Genomic DNA, 16,982 nt, shown 5'->3' on the forward strand with positions numbered 1-16,982 from the left:
GCATCTATGGCAAATGCAAATAAATATCTCAAAAAGGTCAAGAGAGGGGGACACAGTGCATGCTAAATGTCGACATGTGTTATTCAAGGACTCTTATCTGTTTAGTAATTGGCACATTTTTTTAATGTAATATTTTTTTGGCTGTTATTTTCCTTTTTCAAAACAAAATTACACTAAATATTTAGAGGGGATTTGGCAACAGGCCCATGAATATGCAGCTGAGCCTGTGGCGACGCACTGTGAGACAAACAGAAATAAAAAGAAATAGGCGAGGGGAAGAAAACCAGGTGAGTGCAGGCTAATCAAATGCCTTTCAAATCGCTTTGAGGATATTAACCTTCATTCAGAACAAATAAAGCTGTAAGTAAAATACACGCCACAAGCTCTCTCAGAGGGTCTGTGATGAAAAGAAAGCAGAATCCAAAGTGATGTATTGAAGACAGCAAACACTGGTCATTTGGGATTAACTCAGGTAAACAATAACAAATGGTACAATATTTAGGAGACTTAAGATTGTTGCTTTAGACATCGTGTAATGCAGAAAGTGTGATTTCAGTGTCGCTTTTCAAGAATATTTAACTGGTTTTAATTTTCTTTTTTGCAACCACATGTAAAACATGTTTAAAGTCAAAAATTGTGATTCATTGGGATTTACAGAGCTGCAGAGTGACATTTAGACTGTTACGGTCCTCAGAAAACCATCTTTCTACTTTAGGAGGACCTGAGGCATGAATTTAAAAGGATATGAAAGTCTTCTTTATGAGAAAAAAGAGCAATAAAATTTTTTAACAATATAATGGTATATGAGACTAAAAAAATCTGAACCATTCATGTGCTCTAATCTAAGTGTTGAGTATTGTGCTTTCATCTGAAACTTGATGAATACCTTAGCACCTTAAAATTTTACTGCTAAAAGATACATTTGTCAAATAAACATATTGTAAATGCCTTCAAACAATTAAATTAACCATAAAATTAAGTGATTTGAAAATGAATAGAAATAATTACATTATAAAAATATACCAATTTAATTGTTCAATAAAACTAATCAAAGCACCTAATTTAATCTGTATTGTTTGCAGAATACTACAATGTCCCTATTGCTCAGACTAAAAGTTTTCAAAATCCACAGCGAAAGGGGAAAAAAAGTCTTTTGTGTGTTTGATAAAAACAACTGGCTGGTGAATTTTGATTAGGCACTACAGGACAGAGAGCAGTGCCAGCAATGAGCAAATTCTGGCTCACAGCCCACAGCCTTGTACACTCAACATTAATGTTGAAAACCAGGATAGAAAGGATATTAGGTGCTGTTGAACATAAGGAACAGAACAAATGATGTATATGAGCAGAGTTAAATCCCATGCTTGGAAATGTGGTAAAAGGCTTAGCACTGAAGCAAAATGTAGTTTCGTTGATCATTGCCCATTGAACTCATGGCTCTTATTTGTGTAAAGCAGATAGGAGTTTAACATTAAAAAGTAAATGCCTATATTTTGATCATGTCCTTATAACCCAAATAACAGCATCACTGCAGTAGATCACTCACACTTACCTTAAGTTCACGAAAGAAAATGCTGCTGCGGGCCCACTCCACAATAGAGAAGAGTGTTTGGTCGGCCATCTTGCACATCAGCCCAAATGTGTTGAGCTTCTCGTGCTTGCCTCGGCTGGCCTGCTCCTGCTGTAGATAGGCCAGGATCTTTGCCTGAACCTGTAGTTCATCGGGTTCACATTTTAGTAGCTCTACTATCAGATGGGGGAAGGTGGTTGGAGAGCCTGACTGGTAGGCATCAACGTAAGCGTAGCCCATGATGGACTCTGGAGAGCTGGTGTATGGGTCTGGATACTCAGACTTGATGGTGCGTGTGCCCTGGAAGTGTCCGTAGGCCGCCTGGTAGCCCTGCAGGCTGCCCGCGTGTGGCGGCATCGCCATACTGACAGGAGAAGTAACAAAAGGGCTACGATCGTAGTCTGTAGGAGGCAAAGCTGTGGCGTGATGGTGATGATGGTGGTGGTGGTGGTGACTGGCGTGGTGACCAGCATGGTGGCTCAGTGGAAGGCCTTTGGATGCTGCCGAGTGGATGTTCTGAATGGCTGAGGAGATAGTGAGGTCAGTGGGTACAGCTTGCATCACCTGGCTCATGGCCTCAATCTTAAGGCCATTTGCTCGGATCAGCGCCTTCTTTTGCTGCTTCAGGGCACGGTCACGTTTGTACATTGGGCCAAACTTGTTACGACCGCCACGCATGCGGTCTGCTCGCACAGCTGAGAGGAAGACATGATAAAGAGGAGAAAAGCAGACAGTTAGTTCAAACGTATGTTCAATATACTCACTCTTGATGGCATTTCTGAAAGACAAAGCAAATTTTCATACTTTTACTTGTGATACATTCATATTAAAAACCAAATGATGCACCTAGAATAAATTCATTCACCATACAACATTAACTTGTATCAAAGGAAGGAGCAAAGATTGAGAAGAAAAGGTGCAAGAGTTTAGATTATAATTATAAGGAAATAACACTGATTATCACCTGTTTATGGCATTTGTTCGTAGTTTGTATATATAGTATCATCAATGATTGAACAGTGGTGAACTGATGTCAGGGTAAAATGATGCACATGAGGAGTGAAGTTTGGCTTGTTTATTCTAATCCAACATCAGTTAAGGGGCTGCATAGCCATAAACCTGTGAGAGGGCCTCTGGTGGTCATGGCATTATGCCAAACCGTGTATGTTCACATGATGTGATCTGGATCAAACAGCACAATATTTCTCCTCAAAAGCAGACTATCTTGAGAAGAGTGATTCAGTTGCTGTCAGCCTGTGGCTTCAATTTATAAACCAAGTGAAAGCTATTAAAATTAGCCTCCATATAACAGAACTATTTAACAGTTTGATCATTTGAACATCTGTTTGAAAATGTTCAAAATGATCAATTATAAACTGAATAGAGTTTCTTTGAAAGCCTGCTTTAGATTTATGAACCATTTCCTCTGTCAGAGTAAAATATGGGGGATTCTAGAGTTTTCCAAAAATCTTTCTAAAATTTCCTCTAGCCTCTTTCTCTTCCACCAAAACTTGTCTTGTGATGTCAATGTCTGATTACATCCCAATGTTTAAACATTGGTACAAACGCAAAACATTTTAGGGGTGGTGTTTACCATCAGTTTTCTGTATGGCAAAGGGTTACGCATAACAACTACACTTGACGTTTATCAGTCGACTGCTAAAGCCCACAGACCAAAGTGATAGTGATGTTACTCATTGACCAGAATTTTAAACTTGTATGAACCCAATGACAGAAGGATCATAGTACAAGAAGTTCTATTTTTTTTTTTTTTTTTTGTGGTGAAGGGTGTCTGGGCTCCCTCTCAGAAGTTAGTTAGTATTATAAACTCTGACAAAAATCTACTTTTCTGATTATGCAATCCCTAAAAGCTTTTAAAATGTCTGTGTCAATTAGCAAGGACTTCTTTATAAAGACCAAAGACATGATCAGTCTGACAATAATTCAATTGGGGTTCTTATTTTCTGATGAAACAAACGCACCCACGATGCTCCCCCGTTGCCCCCCCCTACCCCTCAGCACAGGGATCCTGTGGTGAGGATCACAACGAGTGTGAGCTGTGGGTATTTCTAATGAACAAACTGGGCACACAGTGGACTGCAATGAGGTGCGTGTGTGATCTGACCGACTGCTGCCACAGGGAAGCTGCTCTACTATCTCTCAGTCGGGGGGCACTGGTGTTAATTATTCATACTTAATTACATCTTATTCTGACAAGGTTTTGCAGGGCCCAGCGTGCAAAAAGCCAACAGACGTCTGGGACTTAATGTAGCATAAAAAGGGTAAAATATGCACTAGACTTTTCAGTGCTAATATTCACAAATATTAGACCCATATCATCATGATTTTGGAAACGGCTTCCATCTTTTTAAATGCATCAAAATGCAGGCAAATATATTATTAAGCCCAAATATGTTTGACCTTTTCATACACAAGGACAAGTCAAATACTGCAGCAAGAAATCTTAGGTCCACTGAGATGCCTGATGCTTTGACAGATGAATGAAAGAACAGAAGAGGGAAAGTGAAGTGGGGGTGTGGAGAAGGCGTGGAGCGGGACTTAAGTTCAGGGGCGAAAGATGGGCAGACACCCGTACAAAGACATATACGCATACCCACACACACATTCACGCCTACACACCAAGCTGCCTTGGGAGGGATTTTAATGACCTCTTTCACAAAATGTGCCTGTCACTGATCTGAGCAAGCACCGCCGAGAGGGCAGCCACACACACACACCCGCCTGCACGCCCCCCCCCCCACCCCCACACACACACACTTATGTATAGATTTGACACCCAAACACAAAGTGGCTTACATGGAAAACATCACACACTGTTCCTCATCAGAGAGATGGGAGCGTGCCAGACGGTCCACCACCTTGAAGAGACTCTGGTGGTTTAAATGCAGTGATTTACTCACACTCCAACAGCCACTTCCCCACATGCATCCTCACAATGTCCATTCAACTAGACTCACAAATGATCATGACCACTGAAAAATTGCTCTCACATCAAAAAAAAAAAGAAGAAGAAATTGGGATTCCAGTCAAATGTATCCATTATACATTATTGTAGGGTAACTTTAACTATTAATGATTCTCCACAACAGCGTAATTAATGAGCTGAGAAACTAATAGTTGGCCCTACTGGGAAAACAAAATTAGGCCCTGACTGCTTTTCTCGCCTGCCTCGGACCAAGGGACCCACAGCGCATCATGAATACCAGAGTTGGTAGTGGTAGCGGTGGTGGGGGGGCATCTTACAACTACATACACATGCATACTGGGGCACACAAACGTGCACACATTTTTGTCTCTAATTAAACAAGGTGATTTGCATTCATGTAACATGGATTAATTTGGAGGGGGAGGGGAGAGGGGTAGAGTGCACACATGCATAAGGAGGCAGAGAGAAATGTGCATGTCTGAACAAGGTGGCAATATGACAAGTGTTGGGACACTGCAACAATGTAGCTTCTGATGAGAATGAATTCATATGATCCCTATACCCAACAGAAATGAGAACAATAAAGATTTTAGTTTATCAATATAAAACTTTCTGCATTAACCGTTTCGGTGGTGTTGCCTTTGCTTTCAAGGTTAGATTGCTGTTTGCCAAGAAAAGGGTGAATTTATGTTTTATGGCCAGGGCTAGCTCAAAATTTTTAGGACCCTTACCAAAGACACTATTATAAGCAGCATATATAATTGTACTTCCGGCTTTAAATTATGACTTACAAATAAACTATTACCAATGAATTTTTTAAAGGAATTGTAATTCTTTTGAATTCAGTATTCTGAAACCTTGGAAAGAAAATTGTAAAGAGGCTTATTCCTAATAAACAAAACTACAAATATAATTTTTTTATGCCTGTAAACAGTGTTGGTATCTTTATCTCCCTGCTGGACTAAAACTTTAAGCAGCAGCTTATTTCTCTTATGCCTGAAGCTTGCTCTGAACTGAGTGATCAGCTGGACAAAAACAGCCACAAACAGACTTTCAAACAAAGTCAACAGAAATATTTAGATTCCTTCAGTAAATAACCACAGCATAAAGGCACGAGACACAGAGATGAAACTGAAATATTGTTATGAAAACCAAACACACACAAAAAAATCATTTTTAAAACAATTAAATTTGTGAATAGGATTAATTACTTGCATAAAATGTGATGTTTGTTCCCATTAGAAGATAGGGGAAATATAACTTTTACTATGCTTAAACCAGTGAAAAGCTACTGACACAGGAGGTTAATAGTGGGGCTTTAGGTTTGTATGGTTAAGGACATCATATACTGTGAGATGTTGTCTGACAGCACCAATGCACAGACTGGGGAACATAAAATTCATAAATTTCCAATCTGACACAACTCCTCCTATTCTCCAAAAATGTCCGCTGTTCCCTGTGTGCCTCAAACTTGTACAAACAAGCAGAGACACAGAGAACATTCATTTTTTAGTAATGTAACATTTCCAAGAACACCCCTATACACAGACACTAACAAATACTGAACTCCTTTCTTACACACAGCCCTCAGTGCTTATATCCTCTGATTTATGGTTGTTTAATATACAGGAATATTAAGCGTGCGTAGGTGAGGATCCCTGTCGGCTGCCGGCATATTAATGGGTCCCGCGGAGCCTTGCTGACACCCTGTTTGTCATGTCGGGGCCCCGGCCCCTGCTCTGGATGCGCCCTATCCCATGCACACACATGAATACCTATGATACCTATGCATAAGTAATGGGACAGCTCCCCGGCTTTCCCACCACAGGTACTGAGAGGCTGATGGAAGACAAATCAGAGCTGGAAAGATGGAGACGGGGAGGAAATAAAAAGTGGAGGGAGCAGGGGAGAGATGCAGCAGGGAATATACAAACACTCAGCCAGTGGTGCTAATTTCAACTAAGTGGCTCTTCAGAGGTTTTGAATTTGTAGTAATCAATCAATTAAAATTTTATGAACAATTAACTGCATGCACAAAAACGACGTGAAAGGAGAAAGGGAGTCTCTGTGAGAGCATCATATCTGAAATAACAAATTTATGTAGGGATCAAGATATTAATGTTATGTTCTGCCTTTAAAATGATACACAAGTGAAGGAAATATTAGGCAGCTCAGTGAAGCATATGATACAAGACAACTATTAGCAAGCAAAAAGACAATCATGCCAGTGGGAGCTGTTCAAATATAGCACGCTTCACTGGCTGCGGTGAGTGATGTTCTAATGAATCAAATCTTGTTTTTTCAGGGGGACAATGCAGGCGGGAGATGCAAACAGCATACCAAGAAGAGAGTGTGCTTGCAGCATGTGGATGGATTGGATTCTTTCACTCAAAATCAGTCACATAAAGACTTACCATCCTTTACTGTTTTAGTTATATTTACTAAAAACAGTTTTGAAGAAAAGTTTTATAAGATCTGACAGCATTGTTCACACCTAATCTAGACTTACCGTACTTATTGTTGTTAAACTAATAAACATTTAGATCAAAGTTCCTACTTTACTGCTTTTGTTTTTACTCCAACTGAGATAATATAATGACATTCTGTTTATTTTATTGGGATATATGCAAGTTTACCAACTCACATATGCAACAAATATTAAAAGACAACAATAAACCATACGTTTGTAATATCTTGTCACTCAGCCACCTTACTTAAACTAAAACAACACTTTCACCAAAATAATGGCACACCTCAGCATCCAAAATTCTTTCACTCACTTTTGTATACAGAAACATAAATTGGATTTGTTTTTTTGTCTCAAAGAATGTCATCAGTTTTGTAATGTTAAAGCACATCTCTCTTGAAAAGAAAAGGAACCTGCCTAACTCTTAAGAGTTCTCATTGACCAATCTGTTCAGGTTTGCAGGTGGTATTAATACCAAAGATTTCTGTGAGTAAGCTTGTACTCTCAGTCTGAACTGCTGGTTATTGATATTAATTTGCTAATTTTAACTTTAGCAAATTGATGTTAATTTGCTAACTGAGCTCTTTTTATTGCACAAGGTGCAATGACAAATTTGGATGGAGAGTTATTGCACTGTCTCAGACACTTCAACATGTTTTTCCCCCTTTTTTCTAAAAGTGAACAAACTGCCTCACTGGTGGTAACAAAGGCTCAACAATTAAAAAAAAACACACCACCAAAAAGTGTTACACAAGAAAGTAAACTAAAAAAGTGGCACTTGGAGGCAACTGTCAAATTTTCTTTAAATTTGGTCTCTGGTTTATCTCCAAAATTTACATGTTTCTGAAGGCCATCATGCGCCGTAACGCAGCACATGGCTGAGATCATTTTCTTTTTTTAGATTAAAAGACAACTACTTCCTGCTGCCTGTGGCCATCTGAACAACTTTCCTGTCATGAATTTATGTATGTGTTTAGGAGGCAGAGCTGTATGCGTGTGCCTGTGCAGTTGTGTGAGTGCGTGCCGGGGTGTGTGTGTGTGTGTTAAAGGGTGTCAGCTCTTCTGTGTGGGAGGTCTTTACTGGATGTGGCAGGAGTTGCCCACTGGAGCTTCTGGCACCTGACAGAGCGCTGCAGGGCCTCTTCTTGCCTACGAGCGGAAAGTTACCGCCGGCAAAACAAATCAAACACAACCACCCCCTCCTATCCCGTCTCGCGCCCCTGTTAGCTTTCAAATGACCGTCCGGGACTTTCTGCCCAAAGGCCGTTCACAGTTAATAGCTGTTAATGAAACCATAATGGCAGGTAGATGGAGACGCCTCAAGATTTTTGCTTTGTTTCTGTTTTTTTTTTCCTTTTTGTTGTTTTATCCTTTAGTTTTGCTGTAAATGTAAATGCAATTACAGTAATTTCAAGAAAAAAAGTAAATTACAATCAGATGTTTAGGCTTTACATTGTTTTACATTCCACTAAAGTGAAGACAGACTTTTCAAATGTGACTGATTTCCAAATACAGTTTCCAAACTAATGTGTGGAGTAAATCCTAATTTCTGAGATGAACCGAGGCCTCGCCATTTAACCAAAAGAACAAAATTCTAACTATAATATTTTATATTTCTCTTTACACTTACAACCAGACAACCCTCCCCGCCCATCATTTGCCCCCAACTATCTCTGACCTGTTACTCCATGCCAAGAAGTAATGATGGATATCATCTAATAAAAAAGCACATTTTTATCTTTGCAAGAAATAAATACATTAGAGAAAATACTGCTGTCCAAACAGAGTCTTTATGTAGTATTTTTGCTTTATCTCTGAGCACCAACTAATTATTCAGTGTTTAGAAAGCTGCCTTCATGCAAAATAATAATACAAGCATACATTCCCTTTGAGTTTCAGGTAAATAAAAATTAAGAAATGAAAACGCCTGCCTTCTATGCTCAGCTGAGAATTCATGGAAGCTGCCTTTTTCCTCAACTAGATGCATTGTGTCAGATCTTTGTTTATTAATATTGAAATGTGTCTACAACAGACATCTGGAATGAACTGAATCTGATGTAAGTTATTCATAAAACTCCTATGAACTTAAGAGGCTATGTGATGATTTGTGGAAAGCATGTAATTGAATATTTTCACGTCCACACTTTTACTGAAAAAAAAACAAACAAAAAATCACATCTCAAAAACTGTGTTCTTATTTTTCTGTATAGCCATTTTTTCTGAAGCAAATTTGAAAACTCCCCGGATATAAGAACCCTTTCCTTCTAAAGCAACAGCTGCACATCTATCACCAAACATTTACCCTCAGCACCTGCAGGTACTGCTCAGCAGAGCTTGTACTACGATACAAAAACGATACGAACATGAGCTTGTACATAACCTCATGTTCAGGGACAAGACAAATCTAAATGCAGGAGCCAAAATTCAGTAGAAAACTTGCCATTTTCAGTCACTCTGCAATAAACCAAAGAGCAGAGCACTGAAAAAAATTCATCATACCTTCTAGCTTCATGCCGACCGTGAGGCACTTTTGGAAGCGGCAGTACGGACAGCGCTTTCTCTGGGTTTTGTCAATCTGGCAGCTCTGGTTCTCTATACACGTGTAGCGCTTGTTGTTCTGGACGGTGCGCTTGAAGAAGCCCTGTGGAGAGAACCAATTAAGACGTCAACCTGCTTGACCCCTGCAATGCGATAGTAATTGGCCCATTCACACTCCCAGACAGATGGAGAGGGACAGCCTTATTGGATACATGCACACACACACACACACAAACACAGAGGGGAGTTTTTAAAGATATTCTACAATTTGTGCGATGCTTCAGTTTTTGCGTTTCCACAAGCTATTTCAGGTTCATTTATGGTTAGTGTGTCACACTAAATGTGACACTAAATGTGTCGTTATGAAATAAATTTCTTTATTTCATAATGACTTGGATTTTAATTGATGAGCAGCACATAAACTTTTGTTTAGCTGTTTTGATTTGTTTTCCAAAGCTTCACTGCATTTTAGACTACTTCATAAAATATTTGGCTACTCACTTTCAATATTCTCTTTTCACACAAAAACTCCAGGAATTAAGTAATTCTTTCAACCCTATACTTAATTATTGAATAATATGGCCAGGACACAAGAGAGCAAAAAAAATCCAATAAATTAGATACATAATTTAAAGTTCCGGGATTATAGACATTCATACACAGAATTTATTATTGGCAGCTGCAGTGAAAATCAAACACAGGAAGGTGGTATTAACGTATTCTAGATCCATAACCTAGGAGGAGAATCCTTAAACCTGCTCTTTAAAATAAAATAAAAAAGAAGGTGCTGCTGTCAATATCTCACCAAACACATATTTAATTGACAATCTGCATTGCCTGACCTGACCAAACACAGGGAAAAAAGGGCAGAGGTTTGGATTCTGGAAAATTGACTCCCTACTTTAGTATTTGTGCTTCAGCAATGCTTTCTTCTTAGCATTCATGTACAAGAACTCAACCTGATTCCAAAACGCTTTTTATGGGTTAAGTTTGCAACTTCTTACTGAAAACTGCTCTTTCCAGATGCACAGCAAGCCAAGACTTAAATTGTTGTTTATCTTTTGCATGATCGATAGAAACAGCTTTTATTCCATTTACACTGCAATGCAATATGACTTAAACAAAGGCAAAAGTATAAAATAACTTTATTGTAGTATTTGGGAAACACTGTTCCCCTACGTGCACAGTGACTGAGTCTATGTTTCTGATCCATAAGCAAGCCGCATGGAGCGACTATATTTTAGGACTCAGAGGTTGTTGTTGTTCTGTTGGAACTTAAAAGAAGATCTCATGTTATTATTCCAGAAAGTTTGACGCAACAACATGTTTATCTTACCGAGGTGAAGCACATGAACAGAAATGATCTTTGCACTTCAATGACAGCTGATGTGTGTGTAGGCCTGTGTGTGTCTATAGGCACATTTGACATCTGCAAATGCAACTGTTCTATTGTTCATGATGTGCATCAGATATGTTTCTTCTGTAGCACATCAAACGCTCAAAGTATAAATCTAATTATTAGGTCCTAATAACAATCATGCTCTACATGACTTTCAGCATACATAGGATGATAGGGAGGTTAGTTAAAAATAAAATAATGTGATTAAATCTCGTCATTGATTTTTACACTGATCAACCTGGAAGTCGCTTCCAGTGAAATGAAGATGGATCTAACATGGATCAGCTTGAATCTCTGCTCGCATATATTTAATGGCAGAATGAACCTGTAATGTGTCAGCAGGCTGATTTATCAGCCCAGCCCTGATGATCATACAAACTGCTACATTTTAGAGATAATCAATGACAGGCTTTGGGTAATTATCAATATCATTAATGTTTCACCAAGGATATGCAGCATTCTATAAAGCATCTCTTCATCTGGATCCAGAACACACACACACACACGCACGCAGCCCCACATGTGCAAACACACACACACACAAAACATCAGCATGTTTAAAGTCAGCCGAGAAACATGCAGATTGGCTGCACAGAGGCTGAGGAGCACCAGAGATGCCACTGACGTCTCCTTTCAAGCAAATATTCAGCATCTCAAGGTCAAACTATGGGATCAAATCTATAACATCTGCTTTGAATAATGACCACATAGGCAAGAAATGTGCACTGCAGCATCAATACTGAGAGCAGCAATTTTACGCTGAAGAGCGTTAATGTGGAGACATTTATCTTGGCTTAATTTTGCACTGACAGCTTTACTGAACTGGAAAAAAAAAGTCAACGCTTATTTGCTCTGTGTTGAGGAAGAGAAGGACAAATAAGTTGTTGACAGAGTTCAAGTTTAACAGCATGGTACCTTTTATTTTACTCCTGTCTTGTCATACGGAAACAAGTAGCTCAGGCAAAGCGGATGATCTTCTAATGAAACTGTGACGAGAATTTTAGACAGAAGCTTTCTCAAACAGCAACATCACTAGAGTACATTGTGCCTCAAGTGTTGCAACCCTCCCACATATTTTGCGATCTATGCCATTTCAGATTTTGATATGGGTTATGTTGCTCACTACCCAGGGCACCATTCTATTAGGACAAGGTTTGAAACTTGAAAAAATAAAAAAACTTCCCTGTTTGTTACACTCCAAAAGAGTTTTCTATTGTGAATCCATGTCCAGTCAAAAGGGAGCGCATAAGCACTGTTAAAGAACAAAGTGATTGTGCTTGGAGCTGGTCTGTTCTGGTCTATAAGTTTAAGGGCTATCCCACTGTGTTTTGAGAAATGGGGACAGTAATTGATCATCTCTATTTTTGAACTACTGTCTATCTATCTGGTTGCAAAAAATGGCAAAAAAGACAGATACATTGATCATGTAATTGTCTCCTGCATCATTGCTATTTAAGAATTTGTTTCACCCAATTTTGATAAGGAAGTTAGAGTGTGTTCTTCTGTTATATATTTTTTTTGGAGAGAATGTAACTGTATAGCATACAACAAAACTTTAAGAGTGAAAAATTACTTTAACAGAAAAGGGTCATATATATTTTAAAAAATTGACTAAACACTAAAAGTTTGCTTGGATGCTAAATTGCCCATGTCACACAAGCATAAACTTGACAACCTAATGCTGACAAGACTGGATGTTAATGCTGCTATACAGTTTTAAGCAGCTTTAACCTTCCTAACAAAACGGTACTAAACTGTTTTAGGCATGGCACACGGCACTGTACAAACTCAAATTATATTTGACGTTACAGTGCAGAAAAATCTAAACATTTTCTCGCCTTACGGGGCACCCACCTTGCAGCTTTCGCAGGTCAGGAGTCCATAGTGATACCCGGAAACCTTGTCCCCGCACACGGGACACATCTCGTCCAGGTCTTCGTCATAGGAGTAGTCCATCATTTTTAACTGGGGGGCTGCAAGAGGACACACGGAGACACACACGCAGACTGAAGTCTATTTCAGTGTTGAGCGCTCTTTCCCCCCCAAAAGCCCGCTCTCATCCATCAAGGTGAACCGCGGAGGGACTCCGCGTCGCAACTGAATGGGATTTTGTGAAACTTCAGTTCCTCTTCTGAAGCTTTAAATCGTGCCCCCAGACATTATGAAGGGTCGATTCTGGAGTGTGTGGAGGGACGCAACCATGTCTCCCTCTTACTCCTCACTCGTCTTACAGCCAAAAAAATAAAATAGGAAAAAAAAAGTGCAGGAAAGTCAGCCTCATAAATATGCATGCGTCTAAGTCGTGAAATCGCTGGGGGAAATGGAGAGATATTAGACTTGAGGATTGGATGAGAAAATGTTACCGCCCACAGACAAATGAAAACACACAGAGAAGCCCTTATCTTTGCGGGCGATTAGAAAAAACATCTAAAACCAACATTTTTTTTCTTCTCTAAGAATCAGCGCTAGCGCCAAAGGCCAGTTCATGTGGATTTAAATCTGCTTTAAAGTTGTGAAAAAGTAGCAGCGATATTTTATGTTTTCTGAACAAGTTCTTAAATATAAATTTTATTTGGTATTAGAAAAATAAAAGTCATTATTGTTAATCTGGAAAGGACGGAATTAAAAACAAAACAGGGGCGCGTAAAATGTCCCAATTTATTTTCACAAATGTCGCTCATTAAAAAAAGAAAATACAAGACGTCAAACGATTTTTAAAAGCTGATCTTATTTGTCATTGCTCTGATTTCAGTTTTGGAAATACTTTCATGTGCATGAGTATCTGTGTGTGAGCAAACAGCCAAGCACACATTTACAACAGTTTAAAGCATTTTATGGTACTTATCATAAAAAAGCAAAGCAGCCAAGATCAAACAGGAAAACCTCGGTGGATGCGGCTGTAAAAGTGGAAATATTTTGTCAGCCACAGACGCCTTTTCCGTGGCCTTCACACACATACACACACGCACGCACACACACACACCCCTACACATATTAGTGCCCCATTCACTTAAAAAAATCCTCTTCATCTGCTCTCCGAGACCCGTTAATTAGACATGATTTGTAGTTTGTTAACGCGTTTCCCTACTGGGATCGGCGCTGAATTTTCGAGTTGAAGCAACAAGTTCTACCAGACTGCTGACGTTTTCTTTAACTCCATTTTTCACAGACGCTCAAAGCAGATTTAACCTCCGAACTCTATTTTTTTCTTTCTTTTCTTTTCTTTGTTCCTCTTTTTTATTTTATTTATTTTAGCATTTTTCGCTCTAAAGCGCATAAACGAAATAATATTACTATAGGCTGTGTGTTTGCTCGGTAGGTGCTGCAAAACTGAATAAAGATAAGAAATTTTACGACAACAGCGGTTGCAATTGTGATCTGCATCAAACTCATGAAACAGAAAATGATTATAGCAGTTAAAACTTCACGCTGCAAATACATATGTATTTTTTTTAGCTTAACCAGGTAAGTTATCGAATAGTCATTTAAATAAAAGGGAAACAGCGTTTGCTTTTTAAGGATTTAATTCAACAAAGCGGTATGTTTTTTTTTAACAAGTACTAGAAGGCCACCTGTTCATAAATCCAATCAAAACAGAATAATGACAAAAATATATTTCCACTCACGTTACCTCGTTTTGTTTTTTTTCGCCAAATCAGATAATAACCCCCCAAACAAACCACTCCTTCTATGAGCCTTATCACTATGTCATAAAACCAAAGCGGACTAATTGATTTCCCGCTTATATTGCAGTGGAATGACGTGTGGAATATGCAGGTTACACGTGTTTATCTTTGACAATGAGTGAGTCTCTTTTTTTTTTCCGCTGCTGCGAGTGTAGTCTGTTTCGCGGGAAGATCAAGAAAATAAAATTAATGTAAGCCCGAGGGAAATATGCATAATTATGTCGATTCCAAGAAACGTTATAGCATCAAAGATGCTTTTTAAAATCAGATCATTAATTCTGCTTCTCAAATAGGAAAATAATGGTATGTTTTTTATTCATGTGTTTAAAAGTAAAATGTCATTTTATTATGTACCAAATCAAAACCTCCACCGACTTTCGAATTTAAACAATTTAGTTATATATATATTATTTTAAAACAAGTTAAGTGAAGACATTAGGAGACTGCATATTTGAGAACATAGTTTCGTTTTATTTCTCACATTTTTACAAGGACAAGAAAACTTTGGATCAACTCGTCAAAATAAGATGATGATTCTGGACTCTTAACTTATCTTCTGGGGGTAGTAAATGTCTGTCTGACTCTTGGATATATTTTGTTTACAAATGACACATGATCTTGACAATTGTCATTTTATGGCATTAAGATGTAGTCCGGTAGTCTAATAACAAAATCTCAGAAATAGAAACAAGATAAACGCTTACGTACGGGTTTCCTGCCTTTCAGGTTTGTGAGCGTTTTTTAATGTTTGGTTAATTGACAGTTGATCGTGATAATTGTTCACTAGCAAAAACGTAAAGAATTGCATTTAAATTTGCATCTAAATACATATCATGGGTTGCAAGGTAACAAATAAAAATAATAATATAAATAAATTATTAAAGTTTATGGAAACCCATTTTCAATCCGTCAAGTAAATACATCCAGCCATTAAACACTTTTATGGCACAAGCTTCATGAAAGCGGCAGAAGCCATCCGTGTAAAAGTAACGCAAATAACTTAGCACCAAAGTTTTTACTTTACCGCGCTGAGAACTTCAGCCAGATGCGCTGCTCAAAAGTGGACACCTCATTATGGAGCAGTTACATCTATAGACAATCGGCGGAGTGACTATTCTTACCTTGCAAGTTCCTTGGCATGTGCCCCTGTTCCCCATACGATCGAGTGAGTCCCAAAGAGTCAGTCTCGACTTTGGGCAGCATGTCAGCGCTCCCGGCCCGAGCTGGAGACCGCGCACCGCTCGGCGGGACACCTGGATGTGTGAGGCAAACACACTTCGAAGTGTCCCGAAAGTCTTTTTTTGTTTCTGTCCTGTTCTGTTTCTTACTTTCTGTGTCTCCCGCCTTCTCCCTCCGTCTTCCAAATTATTGGACCATGCTTTCAGCCTGATCCAGACCACTCAGACTTTCTCTAAACGTGATCGAAACACTCATATACTCAGATACCCGATCGCTGTTACTCAGCTTCACTCATTTACTTTAACTATCTGCGTCTAAGAGAAGGGAACCTACAATGATGCTTCCCCCTTTGAAGTATTTAACGAAGGGCAGATGCGCGATAAGTTGGTAAATTTCTCTCTGCTAAATGAAAAACTGCGCAACGTCCGGATGGAAGGACGACGGCAAGTTTGCCTTTATCTCTTCCAGAATTCCTTACAGCACGTCACCAATTAACACGAGGCTGTCAAAGTAAGTTAGAGCCTTCAGCAGACAAGCACGCGCCGGCGGGGCAGCCCTCCCCTAAGCGTAAAGTCGGCTTCGGTGTCTTGGTCGGACTGTCTGGAGATGTGGAGACCTGTCCTCTTCCTCCTCCTCCTCCTCCTCCTCCTCCTCCTCCTCCTCCTCCTCCTCCACTCCCTCCTCGCGGCTTTGTTTACGCCAGTCTCTCCAATCCGAGGCGCATGCGGTCATCTGACATCACGTCTCATCGGCCCAATCAGGCGAGGAGACCGGGAAGTATTGCCTCAAAGCTCCGTAGTTCCACCGCTCTGAAATCTCAGCTGTTTAATCCCGTTAATGATGGACTTTAAAAAGCTGCATTGATGGATTGAGGTGGGGTGAGGGTGATGGGGGACAAGGAAAATAAAAAAAAAGGTGATGCAACTGCAGACTCCCCATTAGCCCACGGAGTGCAGAGTCTGAGCGCAAAGGTATGTGGTGTGGAGTGTGAAACAAGCTGGGAAAAGCAGGCGTTCGTCTGTTTCTGCACGTTCTTTTTATATGTATGTCTACTATTTTTGATGTCTATGTCTTGTTTTATTAATCTGAAAATCTATTTTACAATGTCCTAAGAACTTACAGTAAAGAATGTTGTATTAAATTTATAGCTGTTTTCCGTTCACAGTGTTCAAGTGTTGTGTTAAATAAAAATTAAA

At 39.3% G+C, this 16,982-nt stretch overlaps 1 protein-coding gene across 1 annotated transcript in view; it reads right to left on the bottom strand.

The window, feature by feature from the left end:
* Positions 1 to 16,982, bottom strand: part of nr5a2 (nuclear receptor subfamily 5, group A, member 2) — a 72,475-nt gene that overhangs the window by 54,570 nt on the left and 923 nt on the right. Inside the window, exons 2-5 of the mRNA XM_028027873.1 lie at positions 15,729 to 15,860; positions 12,776 to 12,894; positions 9,484 to 9,625; positions 1,553 to 2,265 (exon numbers count right to left, since the gene is read on the bottom strand). Coding sequence (XP_027883674.1) covers positions 1,553 to 2,265; positions 9,484 to 9,625; positions 12,776 to 12,894; positions 15,729 to 15,810 — 1,056 coding nt within the window. The 5' untranslated portion in view covers positions 15,811 to 15,860. The remainder of the gene's footprint in view (positions 1 to 1,552; positions 2,266 to 9,483; positions 9,626 to 12,775; positions 12,895 to 15,728; positions 15,861 to 16,982) is intronic.

This window comes from Xiphophorus couchianus, chromosome 9, assembly GCF_001444195.1.
Source record: "Xiphophorus couchianus chromosome 9, X_couchianus-1.0, whole genome shotgun sequence".
NCBI lineage: Eukaryota > Metazoa > Chordata > Actinopteri > Cyprinodontiformes > Poeciliidae > Xiphophorus > Xiphophorus couchianus.